We start from the raw sequence: 19,032 nt of genomic DNA on the forward strand, positions 1-19,032 counted from the left end.
ACCTTGAACGCTACCTTCTTGAATTCCTAGAACCTCTACTTTGGTTTAACCTTACCCAATCATATAAGAAAACCTTTCCTACGATCCAGCCCCAACCAAGAGTATGTTATAAACTCAAGACCTCCAAGTGTTGGTGAAGACTCTCTGATCTCGTTGGTGGTACGACACCAAGAGACGACTTTCCTTATTACACAAACAACACAAAAAATAGAGTAATGTGAAGCACAAAATAGCTCAAATATTACAAGAAAGAACAAGCTATAAACCCTATACAAATCTCACAATTACTAAGAATATGTATAAGATCATAATCATGAAGAACATATAATTTCTACCCTTAAGAAATCTCTAAACAGTAATGAAAGAATCATGCAAGAACAAGATAGAATGATGAACATTTGATAATATGCAATGGATGACATGTTAATCCTTAAGTATAATACTATCTCACTCTAATCTCACATACAATTCTCTTTGCCTATATGACATACAAAGAATACGAAAATATGCAACTTAACAATTCTAAAATGCATGAATGAATGTATTAATTCGTATATGAAATATGTTGAAAATACAGTTTATATAGAAAAGTTGTTTTGCACCCAGTTAATTGATTATGTTGTTTGTTAATCGATTAATGGGCTGTTAGAGAGTAACTGAATTCTTTTTTTGTCAGTTATCTATCAAAACTGTTAAAAATTGTTTTCACATTAATCGATTAAAGCTTCACTTAATCGATTAACTGGCATATTTTCAGTTAAGATATTGAATGGTAAACTACCTATATGTTATGCTTATCAACAATACATGTTTTACCATTATGTTATGCCTAAGATGCATAAAAGATGACAAGTCTCATGTAAATGATATGATAGTTTTTAGACTTTGTGAGATTTGTATCTAGGTTTACCTAACCTAGACTCAATAACTAAGACACATCTAAGACTCTAGTCTATACATGCAGTTCTTGAATCTTTGGCATGTTGATTTGTTGAGTTGTCTTTAAGCTTTCACTAAGTCTTTTGTCTTCATCAAAACATAGGCAAGTTAAGTGCTCTCTTGACATATTGGACTTTCAGCGTGGTGTTTCTTCATGGATAACAACCACTAGACTTGATATTTTATACTATCCTAGGGGTATACAACCTAAGGAAACATCCGTACTTAATCTAGACACGAAATGTGAGAATCACAAAACTAATAAGAAACATCCATATCTAAGATTGTTTTAGTTGCGTGAAGGGAAGACCTAGATCAAATTAACAATCCTAAACCCATATAGTAAATAAACACAACATATCTAATCAAATCATCTTGAAACACTAAACAAAGAAGCAACAAATTTGTATGTTTGAATTATTAGATAAGGTTACATTACAAGTGTGTGAGTGCTCCTTGAAATGTTAACTACTCTAAGCTTCAGTCTTCTTTGCCTCTTCTTTTTTGGGATTCTCTTCTTGGACCTTTATCTCATCGGTCTTGGTTTCTGCCTTAATTTCATCAACCTCAGTCTTCACTTCCTTTGTCTTCTGTGCCTCCTCTACATTCTGCCAATACAATTTTGATATCCTTAAATGAGATTTTCATAGTTCGCTGGTATTAAAATTGACAAAATCTTAGGAAGAAAAAATCAATGTACATGTATATTCCTATAGGAGAATGATATATCCTCTATTAATCTTAATATCCACGAAAAAGTGACATTTGTCACAAAATAATATTTTGTTTAATAATGATTTGTTTATAATTGACATTGAGTCACTCCTTTATGGGTAGAAGGATTCATTAGGAGGATATAACATTAATAATTCAAATATTCACATCTTCTGATATACTAAAAGTTTAATAAAGGGAGCATATATGTTGTACTTGGTATGATTAGTTGGAAAAAATATTTTGAAGTTAAAAGTTTAATAATTAAGTGTTTTTCTAATCAATCACAATAAATAATATATGAAGTAATGCATTTTGTAAGACAAAAGATGTGTTCACAAAGCATTTATGAACAAATTGATCTATCGGATATGTTTAATTCTAATATGCAATGTGCATTTCAAAATAAAAAAAAATATATCCACAGTATAATTTCTATACATTGTCCATGTATTATCCTTGATATTTAATAAGAGAAAAATATATATGCATTGACAATGTATGAGTTTTTACATTGTCATTATATAATTTATCATTGATATTTAATTGTTGTTGAGTTTTAAAAAAAATCTAAATGCATTATGGATGATGAAATGTATGTGTATAAATCTTTATACTGTTAGTATATAGATTTTACACTCATTTAATAATCATTGACTCTTCAAAAAATAATTCAAATAAATGATAGATGATATAATAACTATATATAAATCTTGAAACCAATAATATATAAATATTACACTCTTCAAAATATCTACCATCAAAATTTCTACATAATTTCAGTTTACTCACTCCTCTCACTCCCCCCTATATAATCATACACAAATTCTCAAAAAAGTTATTTTCATATTTACCATTTATCTCTCAACTAGCTATCATTAATATTACTCATCTAAGTATTTGTCTTATTGTAAAATTATGCATCATGTACCTATTACTCTATTTTTTTAAGGCTAAAATACGTTTTTGGATCCCAACTTTTTGAACTTAGAGCACTTACAGTAGTGAAAAAATTGAATTCATAACTAAATAAGAATGTTCTCATTCCAATTTCTTGAAGAAGAACTGTTCATATGCTTATTTCGCAACCGTTAACAAAATATGAACGGTTCTTATATTTGAACAACATTAAAAAAATGAATAAATAATTAAAAGTGAGGAATAAGATAAATGTTGGGTAGGTTTATGGAGTCCATTTAAAAACGGAAATAGAGTTACACCATTGAAGGTGATTTTGACTTTAGTTGTGTAAGTTATTCGAATGTGTAAACAAATATAAAATAATCAATGATCTATTTAAGAACAAAAAAAATAGATTTCTTCATTGTGGAGGTTCTTATTCCACCTAATGTCATACTAGGCAACCTCTACGCTTATTTTATATTCAATTTTCAAAGATGAGGGGTTAGTGCATAAGTTATTATATTTTTTATTACTTATATTAAATATATTGAGAAATAATTGTTCTTGCACACTACTAAAAAAGTGAGGGTAACAAATGCACGTAAAAATAGAGGTACACATTCGGCATAGAAGAAAAAGGTCAAAGATCAAAAGTAAAGAAGAATAACACGTATAATATCATGTTTGACAACATATGTCAGGCAAGAAACATCAATATGATTTCGGTTGGAAAGTTAATGTCAGAACTATTTTTTTGCATATTTATGTAAGTTTGAGGATGAAAATCGGACATAAAAAAACGAGGATTAAACTTGTAAAATTAAAAAAGTTGAGTTAACAAAACTACATTTTATCCATTCTTAAAGGCGTAGTATTTTGATATTCACTCATGTGCATATCAATATAAAGTGTTAATGAAAAGTGTGAAATTAGTTTTTTTCTAAAAAAAGTTATACATGATTTTTTATGTACAACTATGGAAGATATAAAGTACTGATCATCATTGAGTCAATGTTCTCAATATTTCCAAATTAAGAACAATTTAAACGACACATACTAGTTATTAGTATGTAAATGTGATTATATTGGAGAGTATAATTTTAAGAGAGGCAAAAGTCTATCACTCCATATACTACTTAATTATTAAACACTTTTAATTTAAATAAATATTTTTTACATATGAAGTGACATACTTTGTGGGACGGAAGATATGTTCCCGATATCAAGATAAGAAAAAGTAGTACCTCATTGAGCAATGTGTCTAGAGACTTGTCATCAATGACATGAGTTGTCTCTTCTGTCTTGGTTTCAACCTTCTTCTCTTCCTCCTTCTGCTCAACCTTAATCTCCTTTGTCACAGGTTGTGCAACTGGAACTGGACCTTCATCTGTCTTAGGGTTGCTACCACAATTGCCCATGTTCAATGATTTGATAATAATTGGGAGAATGAATCAAGTTTTCTTCTTGATCTTCCTCCCTGTGTGTTAATGAGAGAAAACACTCTAACAATGTTATGAAAAGTTAATGAATGATATGGTATATGATAGTTGCGACCCCTAAAAGGGTTTATAAAGGGTCCTTTCACCTTTGGTTTTGGGTTGTTGCTTTCATACTATTGGCTTGCAAAATTTTGAGGAGGCCAAAGGTTGTCATTACTTTAATTCTTTATTTATTTTTAGCAAAGGATTGTAACCTTTCCCATTGGGTTAAACTTAGGAACTAAACAAAAAAGGCTGTGATTGTAGTCAATCAACCAATCATGGCTTTGTTAATTAAATAAAATAAGCATATGTCCATGTTTGCATGAATGTTCTATTTTTTCTATGGATAAATATCTTATCCGGAGCAATTTCTATCCTTAAGATTTTCTCTCAAATCATACTCAACATGTTAGATTCCAATAAAATAAAAAAGTTAAGAGTTTGATTTCTAAAAATGTCACTTATTGAAAGGGACAGTCACATACTCAGAAAAAGATTAATTCATTCCCAAAAAATGTAAGGGAATAACATTGGTAATACAAAAAATACTCAACCAACCCTAATAATTATTTCATAATTATTTTGTGATTTAATTTTTTAGGGTAATGAGAAGATTTGGAAGTGATATACATTTATTAGATAACTCTTAAATCTTCTATTTTTCTTTTTTTCTCTAATCAAACATTTATTTTGTTAATATATATTTGTTTTCTTTTCAAATTTCCTATTACTATAACTAATATAACCTATAGACTTTTGGTGTGGTTCAAAATAGAATACAAAAGTAGATGATGACTAAAATGTAAATAATCTTGAAAATTTCATATCCAAGGCACAATTTGTTGTTCTGGAATGATATGTCATTCTTAAAGAAAATATACTTAGATACATTGATTTGAATCTTCATTTAACAGATGGAAACAAGGTAAATAAATTAAAAATAGGAATTGTGCAGGTTCACCCTCAAGATAAGGGGTTCACATTAGAAAGTGAGGATTTTATTAATAAAGTTTTTTTTAATATTACGGAAACAAGACACTTTATGTACACAAGTGGATCACAACTATGTCAATTTCAAAGAGAGACAAAACCTTTATGAGAAGCATTTTTTATACTATCACTATATTGTTATCTACTATTCATATTTAATTAGAGTAAATTATACTAATATTCTCAAATTTTAGTGAAATTACACAAAACATCCTTCCATTTTTTAAACCTGCATAAATCACCCCTAATTATATTCATTACACTTACTACCGAGTATGAGAGATAAATATAATTTCTTAAAAAAATGGTGACAAATGTAATTAAGTTAAACGAAATATGATATATTATGAAGACAAATTCAAATAGTATAAGAGTCAATATATATTCATTATTTTTGGTTAGTTACAATATAATATAAAATGATTTAAACATTTTGTTAGAATTATTGATACAATTTGTAACGAACTAAAAATAGTGAATAGATATTGACTTTTATATTATTTTTACATGTCTTTCACAATATATTATATTTTGTTTAACTTGGTTATATTTTCACTATTTTTTGTTTAATAAAATACACTTACATCTCTTACAAGGGTAGTTAGTATGTATATACTTACTTAATTAGAGATTATTTGTGTAGGTTTAAAAAAAATAATTTGTATAATTTCACTAAAACTTAGATAATTTGTCACAAACTAAAGATAATGAATATACATTGACTTTTATACTATTTTATTTGTCTTCACAATATACTATATTTTATTTAACTTAATTACATTTGTCACCATTTTTTGTTTAACAAATTACATTTATCTTTGTTACAAGGGTAGTCAGTATGTATATAATTAGGGGTGAGTTTAAAAAAAGATAATTTGTATAATTTCACTAAAACTTAGAGAATATTAGTCTACTATATTTGTTTAATTATTATTGACTCTTATATATGAGTAATGATCATCTCTATTAATAGAGAAACAAGTATTACAAAAACAAATGAAAAAGTAACATGGTAAAGACAATTTTATCCTTTGTATATAATGAAGTATCATATTTGACATTGAAAATACATGAGAAAACAAGTACTTGTTTCTCCATTAATAGAGATGATCATTATTCTTTATATATAAATAATTCAACAAATGGATGGTACACTCTTCAAAAAAGCTTATATCCTTTAAAAGCAACATCCTCTATTTTATGACACATCTTCTATTTAATGACAATTTTTATGACATTTACTCTAGGAAATTGATGTCAAAGCCATGACTGTTAGAGAAAGAATTCAATGGAGCTGGATATGATATAGGATCACATTTATTGTTGTACGGTATTTGCGATTGTTAGAATTTGTTGAAAATGATGAGTTTTTAAAGTGGATTTAATGCACATTAATGAAGCCATTTATGGTGACTTTTGAGTTTGTGAAATGAAAAAACTCACTAGCCTCACATTGCTTGGAGGAGCGAAGTTTGAAGGCTTTATAAGCATTAAGTTTCATCGTTGAGGTGTGCCCCAAGGGGTACAATGGGTTTTATGGGTGGGTGATGACTCACACAAATAAAACTCATCCACACACATGCGCGCACGCACCACCATCACGATCATCGTTCGTCTGCATGGACACGCGCATGTCACACATGTGTGACTTAGTCCACACGGTTGAAGAGTGGGAGGAGAAGATCATATGACCGTTTGAGATTTGGCCATTGTTTTCAGTCGTCGGATGGGGGATCCGTTGGAGGCCTCATGCTATAAATAGAGGTCTCCTCCTCTCATTAGAACTGACACCTCAAGTTAAAGGAGGTTCCTCTCAACATTTCTTTCTCCCCCTAATATTCCGTCGATGCATTTTTGTCAACCTACTCCTCCTTTCTTTCCGTAGCACTTAAGAATTGGCACATGCAGCCTAAGTGGAAATTCGAGAACTGACACTAATAGTCAGTATTGAGGGTAAAGAATTGGCAGGGTAGCTATATTGTGGAAATTCGAGAACTAACACTGATAGTCAGTATTGTTGGTGTATTCGAGAATGATTCTTATAGTGCAACAAGAAATCGTATAACAAAGAACTAAGCTGTTATATCCTAGGGACGACGTGATTGATAGTCTGCTTGCACAATTTTAGCAGTACCACGAAATGTCTTAAAGAGATCGATATGGTCGTGACTCAGCTAGTAAAGTTTATATCGTGCTATTCAAAATAGTTGCGAGCTATGCAAATAACAATTTTAAGACGTTTCGACTACAATGGCATTCGTAGATAATATTACTGGACCGAACAACTACGACATGAACAAGCCATTTCAGTTTGACGGGACAAATTTTAGACGTTGGCAACACAAGATAATTTTTTTCCTCACTATGAGAAAGGTTGCCCACATTCTGAAAACCGACATCCTAGTGGTGTCGGATGAGGCTGAAAAAGATGAAAGGGATAAACTAGCTATTGAAATAGCTCTATAGAACGAAAGTGATTACTTATGTAAGAACTTCATTCTGAATGGGTTGTTTGATGATCTTTATGATTACTGCAGCCCATACAAGTCTGCTAAATTAATTTGGTATCACTTGAGAAAAAATATGATATTGAGGAAGCTGAGACTAAGAAATATTATGTTCGCCGCTATCTCAAGTATCAGGTGACTGATGATAAATTAGTAAACTCTCAGTCCTACGATATTCATAAAATTGCTCATGAGATCATTTCTGAGGGTATGCCCCTAAAGGAGCAATTTCAAGTGGTTGTCATAATTGACAAGTTGCCTCATAGTTGGAAGGACTTCAAAAACCTTCTGAGGGATAAGACCAAATAAATCTCTTTGGAATCTCTGATCACTCGTCTTCGTATTAAAGAAGAGGCTCGTAAGCAAGATCAGAAAGACGAGGTAATGATTGTCTCCAACAATAGCACTAAGAAGAAATTCTCAGGTGTGGTTCTGAAACTTTCTGGCACTAACTTCAAGAATTAGAACTGTAGTGGGAATAAGGCTAAGAACACTAGTCGAAACAAGAATTGGAACCCCCAAAAGGTCCAATATGCTAAGCCACCCGCTAAGAATAACTCTGCAACCTGTTCATCTACTTCAAATGTGGGAAGTCAGGTCATATGGCACGCAAGTGCAGAAATAAACCTATGGATCGTCCTCCACAGGCCAACATGGTTGATGAACCATTTGTGACTGTATTATATGAGGTCACTATGGTTGGAGGAACTGATGGGTGGTTGGTAGATACTGGTGCATCGCGCCATGTCTGTCATGACCGTGTTCTGTTCAAAATATACACGGATGCTGATGATAAGAAGGTGTTGTTGGGTGACTCCCACACCACTATAGTTGCTGGAACTGGTGATGTGCAACTGAAGTTTACATATGAGAAGACTCTAATTCTCAAAGATGTGATGCACACTCTAGAGATGAGGAAGAATCTAGTTTTTGGTTTTCTTCTTAATAAGGCTGGTTTTACCCAAACCATAGAAGCAGACTTATATACTATTACTAGGAATGGAGTATTTGTTGGGAAAGGATACACCACTGATGACATGTTTAAATTAAATGTTGATGTTTATATTAATAAAATTTCTGATTCTGTTTACATGTGTGATTTTAATATTTGACATTCTAGACTTTGTCATATTAATAAACGTGCAATTTCAAATTTGAGTAGCTTAGCTTTAATTCCAAAGTTATCTAAAATGATTTTGAAATTTGTGAATCATGCAGTAAAACAAAAATTTCAAAAAAACCACATAAATCATTTATGCGAGAATCTGAGCCTTTAGATTTAATGCATCAGATATATGTGAATTAGATGGAACATTAACTAGAAATGGTAAACGTTATTTTATCACTTTTATTGATTATTGTTCTGATTTTACTTATGTATATCTTATGAAAAATAAAAGTGAAGCACTTGACATGTTTAAGTTATATGTAACTGAAATTGAAAATCAACTTAACAAGAAAATAAAGAAACTCATAAGCGATAGAGGGCAATGAGTATAACTCTAACATGTTTAATAATGTTTATAAATTAAATGACATCATTCATGAAACAACTGCACCATATTCACCTAAAATGAATGGTAAAGTTGAAAGAAAGAATAGAACTTTAGCTGAATTAGTTGTAGCTATTATGTTAAGTTCTAGTGCAACACCCTCTTGGTGGGGTGAAATTTTATTAACTGTATGTTATGTGCTAAATAGAGTCCCCAAGGCTAAAACCAAATTTCCCCATATGAAATTATTAAGAATAGACAACCAAACTTATCTTATTTGAGAACTTGGGTTGTTTGACATATGTCCGGATACCATACCCCAAGAGAGTTAAACTCGCAAGTAGAGCCTATAAATGTGTATTCATTGGGTATACTATAAACAACAAGGCGTACACGTTTTATGACCTTAACACAAAAGTGATCATTGAGTCTAACGATGTTCACTTCAATGATATGAAATTCCCTTTTAAATTGAGGAATAATGGGGGCACAATAATTAGTCACATACTTGTGATTAGCAATATGATAATAATGGTGGGTTAGAAATAGAACCTAGAAGAAGTAAGAGAGTAAGGACTACTAGAGAGTATGGACATGATTATATGGTCTATACATTGGAAGATGATCCTTCAACACTTCAATAAGCTTTGACTTCTTTGGATGTTGATTTGTGGCAAGAAGCCATAAATGATGTGATGAATTCTCTAGAGTCTAACAAGACCTGACATTTAGCTGACTTGCCTCCTAGCTGCAAACCTATTAGTTGTAAGTGGATATTGAAAAAAAACTGAAACCTAATGGCACAATGGATAAATACAAGGTTCGCCTTGTAGCTAAGGGTTTCAGCGAAAGATAAAATGTAGATTTCTTTGACACATTTTCACCTGTTACTAGAATAACATCCATTAGATTACTAATATCGATCGATGCGATACATAATTTATTAGTACATCAAATGGATATTAAGACTGTCTTTTTAAATTGTGATTTGGAAGAAGAAATCTATATGGAATAACCTGAAGGTTTTGTAGTACATAGGCAAGAAAATAAGGTCTACAAGTTAGATAAGTCGTTATATGGTCTTAAGCAAGCACCTAAACAGTGGCATGAAAAGTTTAACGACTTAATAGTCTCGGATGAGTTTAACGTGAATGAAAGTGACAAATAGATTTATTACAAATCAAAAAATGACATTTTCACTATCATATGTGTCTATGTGGACGACCTAATCATATTTGGTTCCAACATTCATGTTGTGAATAATGTGAAATTATTATTGTGTAACGACTTTAATATGAAAGACCTTGGAAAGGCAAGTGTAATCCTTGGTATAAAAATTTCTACATTAAAAGAAGGAATTTCTTTGGATCAATCTCACTATATGGAAAAGATCTTAAAAAAATATAAGTACTTTGAATGTAAACCTGCTAGCACGCCATATCATCCAAGTGTCAAACTTTTTAAGAACACTGATGAAGGGTAAGACAAGCTGAGCATGATAGCATCATTGGTAACCTTCGGTATGCCACTGATTGCAATAGACCCGACATTGTCTATTTTGTGAGATTATTATGCAGGTTTACCAGTAGACCTATTATGGAACATTAGTATGCTATAGAAAGCGTAATGAGATACCTTAAGAAAATAATGAACCTTGGATTACATTACCGAAGATTTCCAGTTGTCCTAGAAGGATTCAATAATGATGATTGTAACACTCTTTCACATGATTCAAAAGCAACTAATGGCTATATATTTAGCATAGCTGGTGAGGTTGTCTCTTGGAAGTCAAAGAAACAGACTATTTTGACTCAATCCACTATGGAAGCTGAGATGATAGCACTTGCAACAACTAGTGAAGAAGCAAGTTGGTTGAGAAGCTTGCTTGCGGAGATTCCCCTATGGGAAAAACCGATTCCAACTGTGTTGATCCATTGTGATAGTACCACGGCTATTGCAAAAATAACGACACCACTAGAGAGTTACTCTCTACAAGAGCTGGTAGAGTGGATCATGTACGCATTGAGAATAACTTAGCAGGTCTTTTTACGAAAGGACTAGGTAGAGAGAAAGTCCATAATACTTCAAAGAGTATGACACTATTACCCTTAGAACGAGGATCACTCATGATGGTAACCCGACCTAACTAACTGGAGATCCCAAGAAATAGATTCAATGGGTAATAACAAGTTGTGAAGTGGTGTGAGAATGAACATGCTATAAAATCATGAGAAGCATGATTCCTGCAGCATATGGAAGGATGAGTTAAAACTCTTAATGCGATCTATACTTCAATTGGAGTGGAGTACCTAGGCTACATGAGTACTCTTGATAGACTCACCTATGTGAATGTGGAAGTGGGGGCTGCTTCTTATGAAATTTTGGGGCATAAATTTCTAGAGCGTTTACTATACTGGGATAGACGTGCATGACCTTTAACGTACGGACTTTAAAGATTTCACCTTTGAAAAGGTTGTGTGTAGTTTGATGTCAGAGATAGAGTTCAAGACTGCGAGTCACTCTAGTAAAATCTGGACCTTATTCACTATGCAAAGGTTCAAGTCGTTTGACACCTTTGTTTATGCACAATCTTATTCAGACCACAAAAATTCCCGAAAATCGTTTTTTAATTTCAAGTGGGGAGTTGTTGGAAATGATGAGTTTTTGAAGTGGTAATGCACATAATGAGGCCATTTATGGTGACTTTTGAGTTTGTGAAATGAAAAAACTCACTAGTCTCATATTGCTTGGAGGAGAGAAGTTTGAAGGCTTTATAAGCCTTAAGTTTCATCATTGGGGTGTGCTCTAAGGGGTACAATGGGATTTGTGGGTGGGTGAGGACTCACACAAACAAAACATCTCCACACACACGCGAACACACCACCACCACCTCCTCTACCGCCATCCGGCCGACTAAGGTCGGGCTTGGGCCCAACATTCTTTTTAATGAACATTTATTTATTTTTTGTTTATATTTGGGCTATGTGGGCTTGGACCGTTGTTGACCAAGTCAACACACACATGTGAGACTTAGTCCACACGGTTGAAAAGTGGGAGGATAAGATCTCGGGTGATCCGCGTGGAGAATGTATCCAACTGTCGGATCCTGTGACCGTTTGAGATTTGGCCACCATTTTGGGCCGTCGGATGGGGGATCCGTTGGAGGCATCACGCTATAAATAGAGGCCTCCTCCCCTCATTAGAACTGGCACCTCAACTTGAAGGTGTTTCCTCTCAACTTTTCTTTCTCCCCCCCCCAATACTCTGTCGACGCATTTTTGGCAACCTTCTCCCCCTTTCTTTCCGTAGCACTTGAGAATTGGCACAAGCAGCCAAAGTGGAAATTCGAGAACTGACACTGATAGTCAGTATTGTAGGTAAAGAATTGGCAGGGTAGCCATACGGTGGGAATTCGAGAACTGACACCGGTTGTCAGTATTGTTGGTGTATTCGAGAATGATTCTTACAGTGCACTAAGAAATCGTATAATAGAGAACTGGATTGTTTTATCGTGGGGACGACGTGGTTGATAGTCTGCTTGCACAATTTTAACAGTACCACGAAACGTTTTAAAGAGAGCGACCTAGTCGTGACTCATCCAGTAAAGATTATCTCGTGCTATTCAGAATAGTTGCGAGCTACACAAATAATAGTGACTAATTGAAAAATATATTTAAGTTAAAAATTTAATATTTAAATATTTTTATGAATAATCATAAGAAGAAACACATGAAATGATACATTTTTTGAGACAGAAGATATAACATGGTATTTGAAGACAATTTATATTGTTGTAATTATCTAAATTAATCATTTAAATTTATATATTAATTATCATTAAATAATTTTTTTAATATATTATCAATATTTTATTTGTTATCTCTTCTTATAATTAATTTTTTGTATGGGCTGATTAAATGACTTTAACTCCCTTTAATACCATCTTGTACGTGTGTGCATCACATGCACAATATCTAAAAATGTGGATGTTAAATGCGTCTTAACACATAAATAAAACTTGTGGTTATGAATGATGAGACATGACATGGCATAGGAGGAACATTAGATCTATGTACTAGTATGAAAAAGGAAATCGGCTGATATTAATATCAAAGTCACTCATTTTCAGTTGTTTTCCTTAACATTCAATTACTAAAAAATAAATATATTATTTAACTACTAAGAAATAAACCATAAGCATGTAAAATAAAAATATTCACCGGTCAAAGTGCAAAATAAAATTAAAAATATACAAAAAGGTCCACTAATAATCATAGATATTACTTAGATGGTTTATAGTGCTAGTTTGGACCAAATTTTTAAGGTTTGGAGGATTAAGGTATTGCCAGATGAGAACATGTGCTTGGACTATAGTAGTGGATCAGATATAAATATTAAACTTTTAAAGTTAAATTTCAAAATATACATTTTGAGTCATTTTGAGTGTGTTGTAACTCATTCATGACATTATGTACATCTACATATGCATACGACAATATTATATATTAGGGGTGAGTATGACCTGATTCTAGCTCATTCAGTTTGATCTTATCACGGTCAGGCTTGAATATGGCTAGATTTCATCTATTATAGGTTCAAGTTTAAATATTAGATCAGATTGATATTTAGAACTGGATAAAAGACAATCATGACCCAACCCGATCCGTCTCATGCTCACTCATTCATCATATTCGTATTTGTGTCCCTTCATTTGTGAACCAATATTGTGAATCCCGAGCCGGACGTCAAACCAGAAATTGTCTCGTATTAGGTTTAATCAGTTTAAATAGTTAAATTGTTGAGTCAGACAGGGTGAATAAGGGTGATTACATATATAATTAATAATTTTCATCTATAAATATATGATTATATATAAATGTAAAATTTTATATAATTATAATTAAGTAACATCTCTCCATCTTTGTTTAGACCATAGTAAAACAAAATATTAGAATAGTGTTATCTTTTTTTAAATTTTAAGTGAACGCTCAGTTTACTTCTTGGGTTATTGCGGTTTAAGCAGGTTTAACATGGTCGAAACAAAATTTCTCTGACTCGAAATGATCCAACTCTCATTCAGTTAATATTGTAACCAGAGTCATTTTCAAGTTCGGTTAGTGGTTGGACGGTCCGGTTCTCACAATACTATTGTGTACAAAATAATGATATCTCTTTGGTCGAAAGTATCATGATTCTTTTTTTATCATATATACATGATTAACAATGTATATACATATGTCATTTTACATGTCAAATTACATATTCATGATAATAAGTAGTATTAAGAAAATCTTATCTAAAATGGATATGCATTATATTTCATCGATTTCGAGTTTAAAGGTTGGTCTGGTCGAGATTTGTGGTCGGGTTAACTTTGAATCTATGGTCAGATTCGAGTTCAAAAAATGATTCAATCAACATTTAGGATCAGATAATGAATAAGTCTTACCCAACTAGGGATAGCAATGGGTACTCAGACTCATGGATACCCACAAAAGTATCTACCACGGGTCGGATCTAGGTTCGTGTTTTGGACCAACAGGTAATTAAGACCCGAGATTTTAAGATCCATTGTTGGATGGGTTTGGGTCCGGGCAATGAGGTACTCATACCCACTATTTCTTCATATATATATATATATAAGGGATCCGTTTACACCAAAATTAAGTTACATTAGTTACACTCAATTTCCGTAATTCATTTTCTTAAATCTAACAAACCATATGGTGAAATTTAAAAAATCATCACCTCTTTATGGTCCGTTAAATTTAAGAAAATGAATGACTGAGATTGAGTGTAATTAACGTAACTTAATTTGGGTGTGAACAGATCTCTCCGCATATGTATATTGTTAAAATTCATAAATATGATTATTATATTATTAAACAATGATGTTATATATTGTTAAGGAGTGATATGATGTTACATTCTTACTAAATCAATTTTACATCATAAAGTTGAAATAATCAATTTAAAATGTGTTTAAAACTTTAAACATGTTTTATAATTTTTCTCTAGTTGATTACCTAAATAACATATAAGATTGTATAAAGCAAACACTCAATTATATAAACTACTCAAAATTATTTTTAATATTTTTTGAATTTGTGGGTAACCGTAGATCCACTAAGTACATAAGGACCCGTGAGTAGCAGACCCAGCGGGTATCAACATGGATCTGGGGTAGGCATGAATTAAAAAATAAAGCAATATGGCGGGTTTGGATGATTCACTATATGGACTCATCCAAACCAATTGTCATCCTTATACACGACCCAACCTAACCATTTCGCATCCCTATTACATTCCTATTTTTTTAGCATCCATAATGATTGTTCTTAAGTTTTTCTAAACAGACTAAGAACATTCTTACTATGTTATCTACTGTGATATTCTTATTTACTGTGTTTTTTCTTAAATAAGAATAGTTCTTAGTAAATAAGAATAGTTATTGGTAGTGATTACATTTTTTATTATAAGAACAATTCTTGATAGTGATTATATTTTTTTGTTTATAATTTATTTTTTATTTATAAGAATAATTCTTGATAGCAACAAAAATTATATTTTTTATTTATTATTTACTTATAAAAAAATTATAGTGATTTTTAATTTATTAATAAATAAATAAATAAGTAATTATTCTTAATATTTTGTTATATTTATTGTAAAATATAAAAGTGTAGATTACATTTTGGGACTCAAACAAGAATAAAAATGATATTATCATTGTGAAAAAAAATATTATTTTATGAGAATTTATAATAAATTATAAAATATTATGTGAAATTTAAATAAGAATAAAAAATTTGAAAAGAAAGATGCTCTTACCCATAGTTATTAAAACCGTACCGTACCGGCCGATTCAACCGGAAAACCGGTGAACCGGTCCCCTAACCAGTACGTTACAGGTGTTGAACCGGCCAAGTATTAAACCGGTCAAAAACCAGTCCAAACCGGTCAAAATCGGTCAGAATCGGTGAACTGGCCGGTATTTTACTAAACCGGTCAGTTTATACATATTTTTTTTTTTAAAAAAAACTTCAAAACTCATTACAAGGATGACCCATCTTTCCAACCCTTCTTCAACACTTCAAGACACATGCTTCCAAGACATACTTAGATTACACATTTTGTTTCCTAACATTCGTGTGTAATCTTAGTTAAATGTTAAAACTCTAAATTTATTTGTTTTATAGAGTGAGTTATGAAGTTATGTCATTTATTTATATTTTGTGGTTGTTAAGTGATACTTTTGGATTGATATATATTTTTTAATTTAGACTTTGAATTTGTTAAAGACTTAAAGTTGTTTATTTATGTGAATTTTGAGTAGATTATAAATATGAATTATAAATTTGAGTATAATTTTTTTTGTTATAGGTTTATATATATATATAAATATAAGTAGGTATGTCCGGTTTAATCGGCATGCGATTTAATTACTGAACTACTGATTGAACCACTGTACCACTATACTAGTTCTCTGACCGGTTTGATAACCGGTACGGTTTTAAGAACACTGCTCTTACCAACATTCACTACCTAAATTTTTTAGGAACATATGCAAAGTTAGGAATAAAATTTGGTTTTGAAACTACTATTTGACCATAAAAAATTAAGAATTCAGATCGAACCCGAGTCCAAATATGCTGACAACTTCAATATTTTGATCCGAAACAATGGCACCTCAACAAAAATAAACCAAGTGCAATATCACCATCTCTAGGATATTCAATTCAGTTACACTAATCACTGCTCCTTCTGCAATGTACTACGCCTTCCCAATTTTCTCTCTCTTTCTCATCATTCAGATCTGTTTTTTTTTTGTCAACTTTGGTTTCTTCAACTTAACTCTCTTGTTTTCTTAAATCTGGGGTTTTCAATTTTGTTGCAAGTTGATCCCTTAGATATGAACTGTGGTAATGATCTATATATGAACTTCTAGTCCATGCTTGATCAATGAAAAGAAGCAATTGGGCATGTGGGATTATATAAAAAGGGCAAGGCACGAGGGTCCCACTTAATGAGGAATGGGGGAGGGTAGAGATAGACAGCTTTACCTAAGATTTGAATCTATTACCTGTTACTGAACAACAAACTTGTTATTAGCCTGCCTATATGTTTGAAATAAACAATTTTTTTTAATAATATTGTTGTTTCAACTATCTGTATATAAAAGATAACTCACATATATTAATTTTCCCCTTAACTTTTGTTGAATTTTTTTTTGTTAGTCCATGTAATCTATTGATAGTCATAGAGGAAGAGAGACTAAGAAAAATCATGATTTATGATAGAACATTATAATATTGTTCGATCCAGTAGCCAACTTTATCTAGTGGAATAAAGGCTTAGTTGTTGTTGTTATTTTCTTATTTGTTCAAATCATTTTTATTCAGCTATTTGAATGGAAATGATTTGGAGATGTTTTGCTTGGAAGCATTTTTGTGTGTTCACATGACATTTTCTTTAGCACTAAAGGTGTAATACTATGTTAATAGTTTAATGGGAAAAGTTCAACCACTTTCCCCAAACTTTGCATGAGATACAATGTAGTCCCTAAACTTCAAAATTGTGCAAAAAGGACTCTGAACATTGATTTGGGTGCAGAGTGGTCTTTTGCCATGCAAAAGGTTAAAAAATAGACGAAAATGACCGGTGCAAAGTAGAGTTCAAGATCCTTGTAACACATTTTTCATAGTTTAAGGACTAAATTGCACTTAATGCAAAGTTCAGGCCTCAGGGGTGTTTTCGAAAAGTGAAGGATTATTTTCAATTTCACCTGAATCAAAGTGGAGGCCCTTTTTGCACAATTTTGAAATTTAGGGACTAAGTTGCACATCTTTCAAAATTTAGGGACTTTTTCCCTTTTTTATTATGCATAACCTTTTGAATATATGTCACCTCGTGTATTTTGTTGGATTACATATGTGGCTTCATATTGGATTGTATTGGATGAATCTTTAGGTTTCTGAAAGAGATACAAATTCCTTTAACTATTTTTGGTGTAAATGGACTTTTTCTGTGCTTCTAATACTAAACTTGTTAAGAGATTAAGATATTTCAACACGTTTATATTAGATTATTTGGAGGTATAGCTATGCAGATATTAAAAATGAGATTTGAAAATAACTGTTAAGGTTGTAGAATGCCACAAGATTAATAAGCCTGCTAATGAAAATTATGGCATATTTTGGAATTTGGCTGCTTTGATCAATAGCTTCTAGCCTTCCATCGACTTTTCTGCTCGTGTTTTTCAGCTTTTTACGGCATTTCATTACTATTTACCATTTATTTCTGCTAATTCATCCTTGGTTTTGAATGTACATTTAGGGCTGATGAGGAACCTGTTGATCAGAAGAAATATCTTGAAGAGTCTTGCAAACCAAAATGTGTGAAACCATTACTTGAATATCAGGTGTGCTTTTTTAGAGTGTAAAATAGTAAACCAGATCTTTAATAGTTAAACTTTGTTAAAATGATCAATTACTATGACCTCAAATGGATTATTTAGTACTTTTTATCAAATGCTGTAAATGGATTTTAGTTATTAGTTAATAATATTGATCCTTTCACATCATTTTATACTTTTATCTGTGATGTAAGTTGCTAAAAAATGTAACTTGAGAATCCTACAACTGTATAGGAAAAGAATGATAAGGTTGTGGAATGAAAAAAATTAATCATTTATATAAATGGTGTGCTAATAAGAGACCAGAAATGTAGACAACTATAAGAAATGAAATGCATCGAAGAAAATATTTGAGGGATGTTAGCTGGTGTCTTTTGCTGCGGAATATGATCTTTTATGTTTTCAGAAGCTCATGAGTCAGCTCGATTATGATGATACGAGATTATCATACTCAGATATGTAACATTAGCTTCCTAGTACTTTTCCTTTGCTCTGTTGTACGATGTTCTAATGTGGACAATATATACTTCAAGTTAATTTTACTTTGTAGAGAAAAGTAATCCTTCAAGTTGCTGCAGGCATGTGTTAAA

At 31.7% G+C, this 19,032-nt stretch overlaps 1 protein-coding gene and 1 long non-coding RNA gene across 3 annotated transcripts in view; one reads left to right on the forward strand and one right to left on the reverse strand.

The window, feature by feature from the left end:
- Window positions 1-18,426, forward strand: part of LOC109346109 — a 23,286-nt gene extending 4,860 nt beyond the window's left edge. Inside the window, exons 2-3 of the long non-coding RNA XR_002107481.1 lie at window positions 2,969-2,979; window positions 18,364-18,426. This is a non-coding gene — a long non-coding RNA (uncharacterized LOC109346109). The remainder of the gene's footprint in view (window positions 1-2,968; window positions 2,980-18,363) is intronic.
- Window positions 1,287-4,096, reverse strand: LOC109346108 (probable serine/threonine-protein kinase kinX). 2 transcript variants are annotated; one of them, XM_019585486.1, is made up of 3 exons: window positions 3,897-4,088; window positions 3,801-3,857; window positions 1,287-1,547 (listed from the first exon to the last, which is right to left on the reverse strand). In XM_019585486.1, exons 1-3 carry the CDS (start codon window positions 3,972-3,974, stop codon window positions 1,413-1,415), a joined length of 270 nt encoding a protein of 89 aa, XP_019441031.1. In that variant the 5' UTR covers window positions 3,975-4,088; the 3' UTR covers window positions 1,287-1,412. The 2 variants fall into 2 exon arrangements, with proteins under 2 accessions (XP_019441031.1, XP_019441030.1); XM_019585485.1 differs by having other exon boundaries at window positions 3,801-4,096.

Source organism: Lupinus angustifolius, chromosome LG04 (assembly GCF_001865875.1).
Source record: "Lupinus angustifolius cultivar Tanjil chromosome LG04, LupAngTanjil_v1.0, whole genome shotgun sequence".
Taxonomy (NCBI): Eukaryota; Viridiplantae; Streptophyta; class Magnoliopsida; order Fabales; family Fabaceae; genus Lupinus; species Lupinus angustifolius.

What these genes read in the sequence shown, in the direction of transcription:
- LOC109346108 (XM_019585485.1), bottom strand. Translation starts at nt 3,974, where the DNA reads ATGGGCAATTGTGGTAGCAACCCTAAGACAGATGAAGGTCCAGTTCCA. An exon ending in TAGACACATTGCTCAATGAG is followed by an intron (nt 1,548 to 3,800) that starts GTACTACTTTTT and finishes TTGTATTGGCAG; the next exon opens with AATGTAGAGGAGGCACAGAA.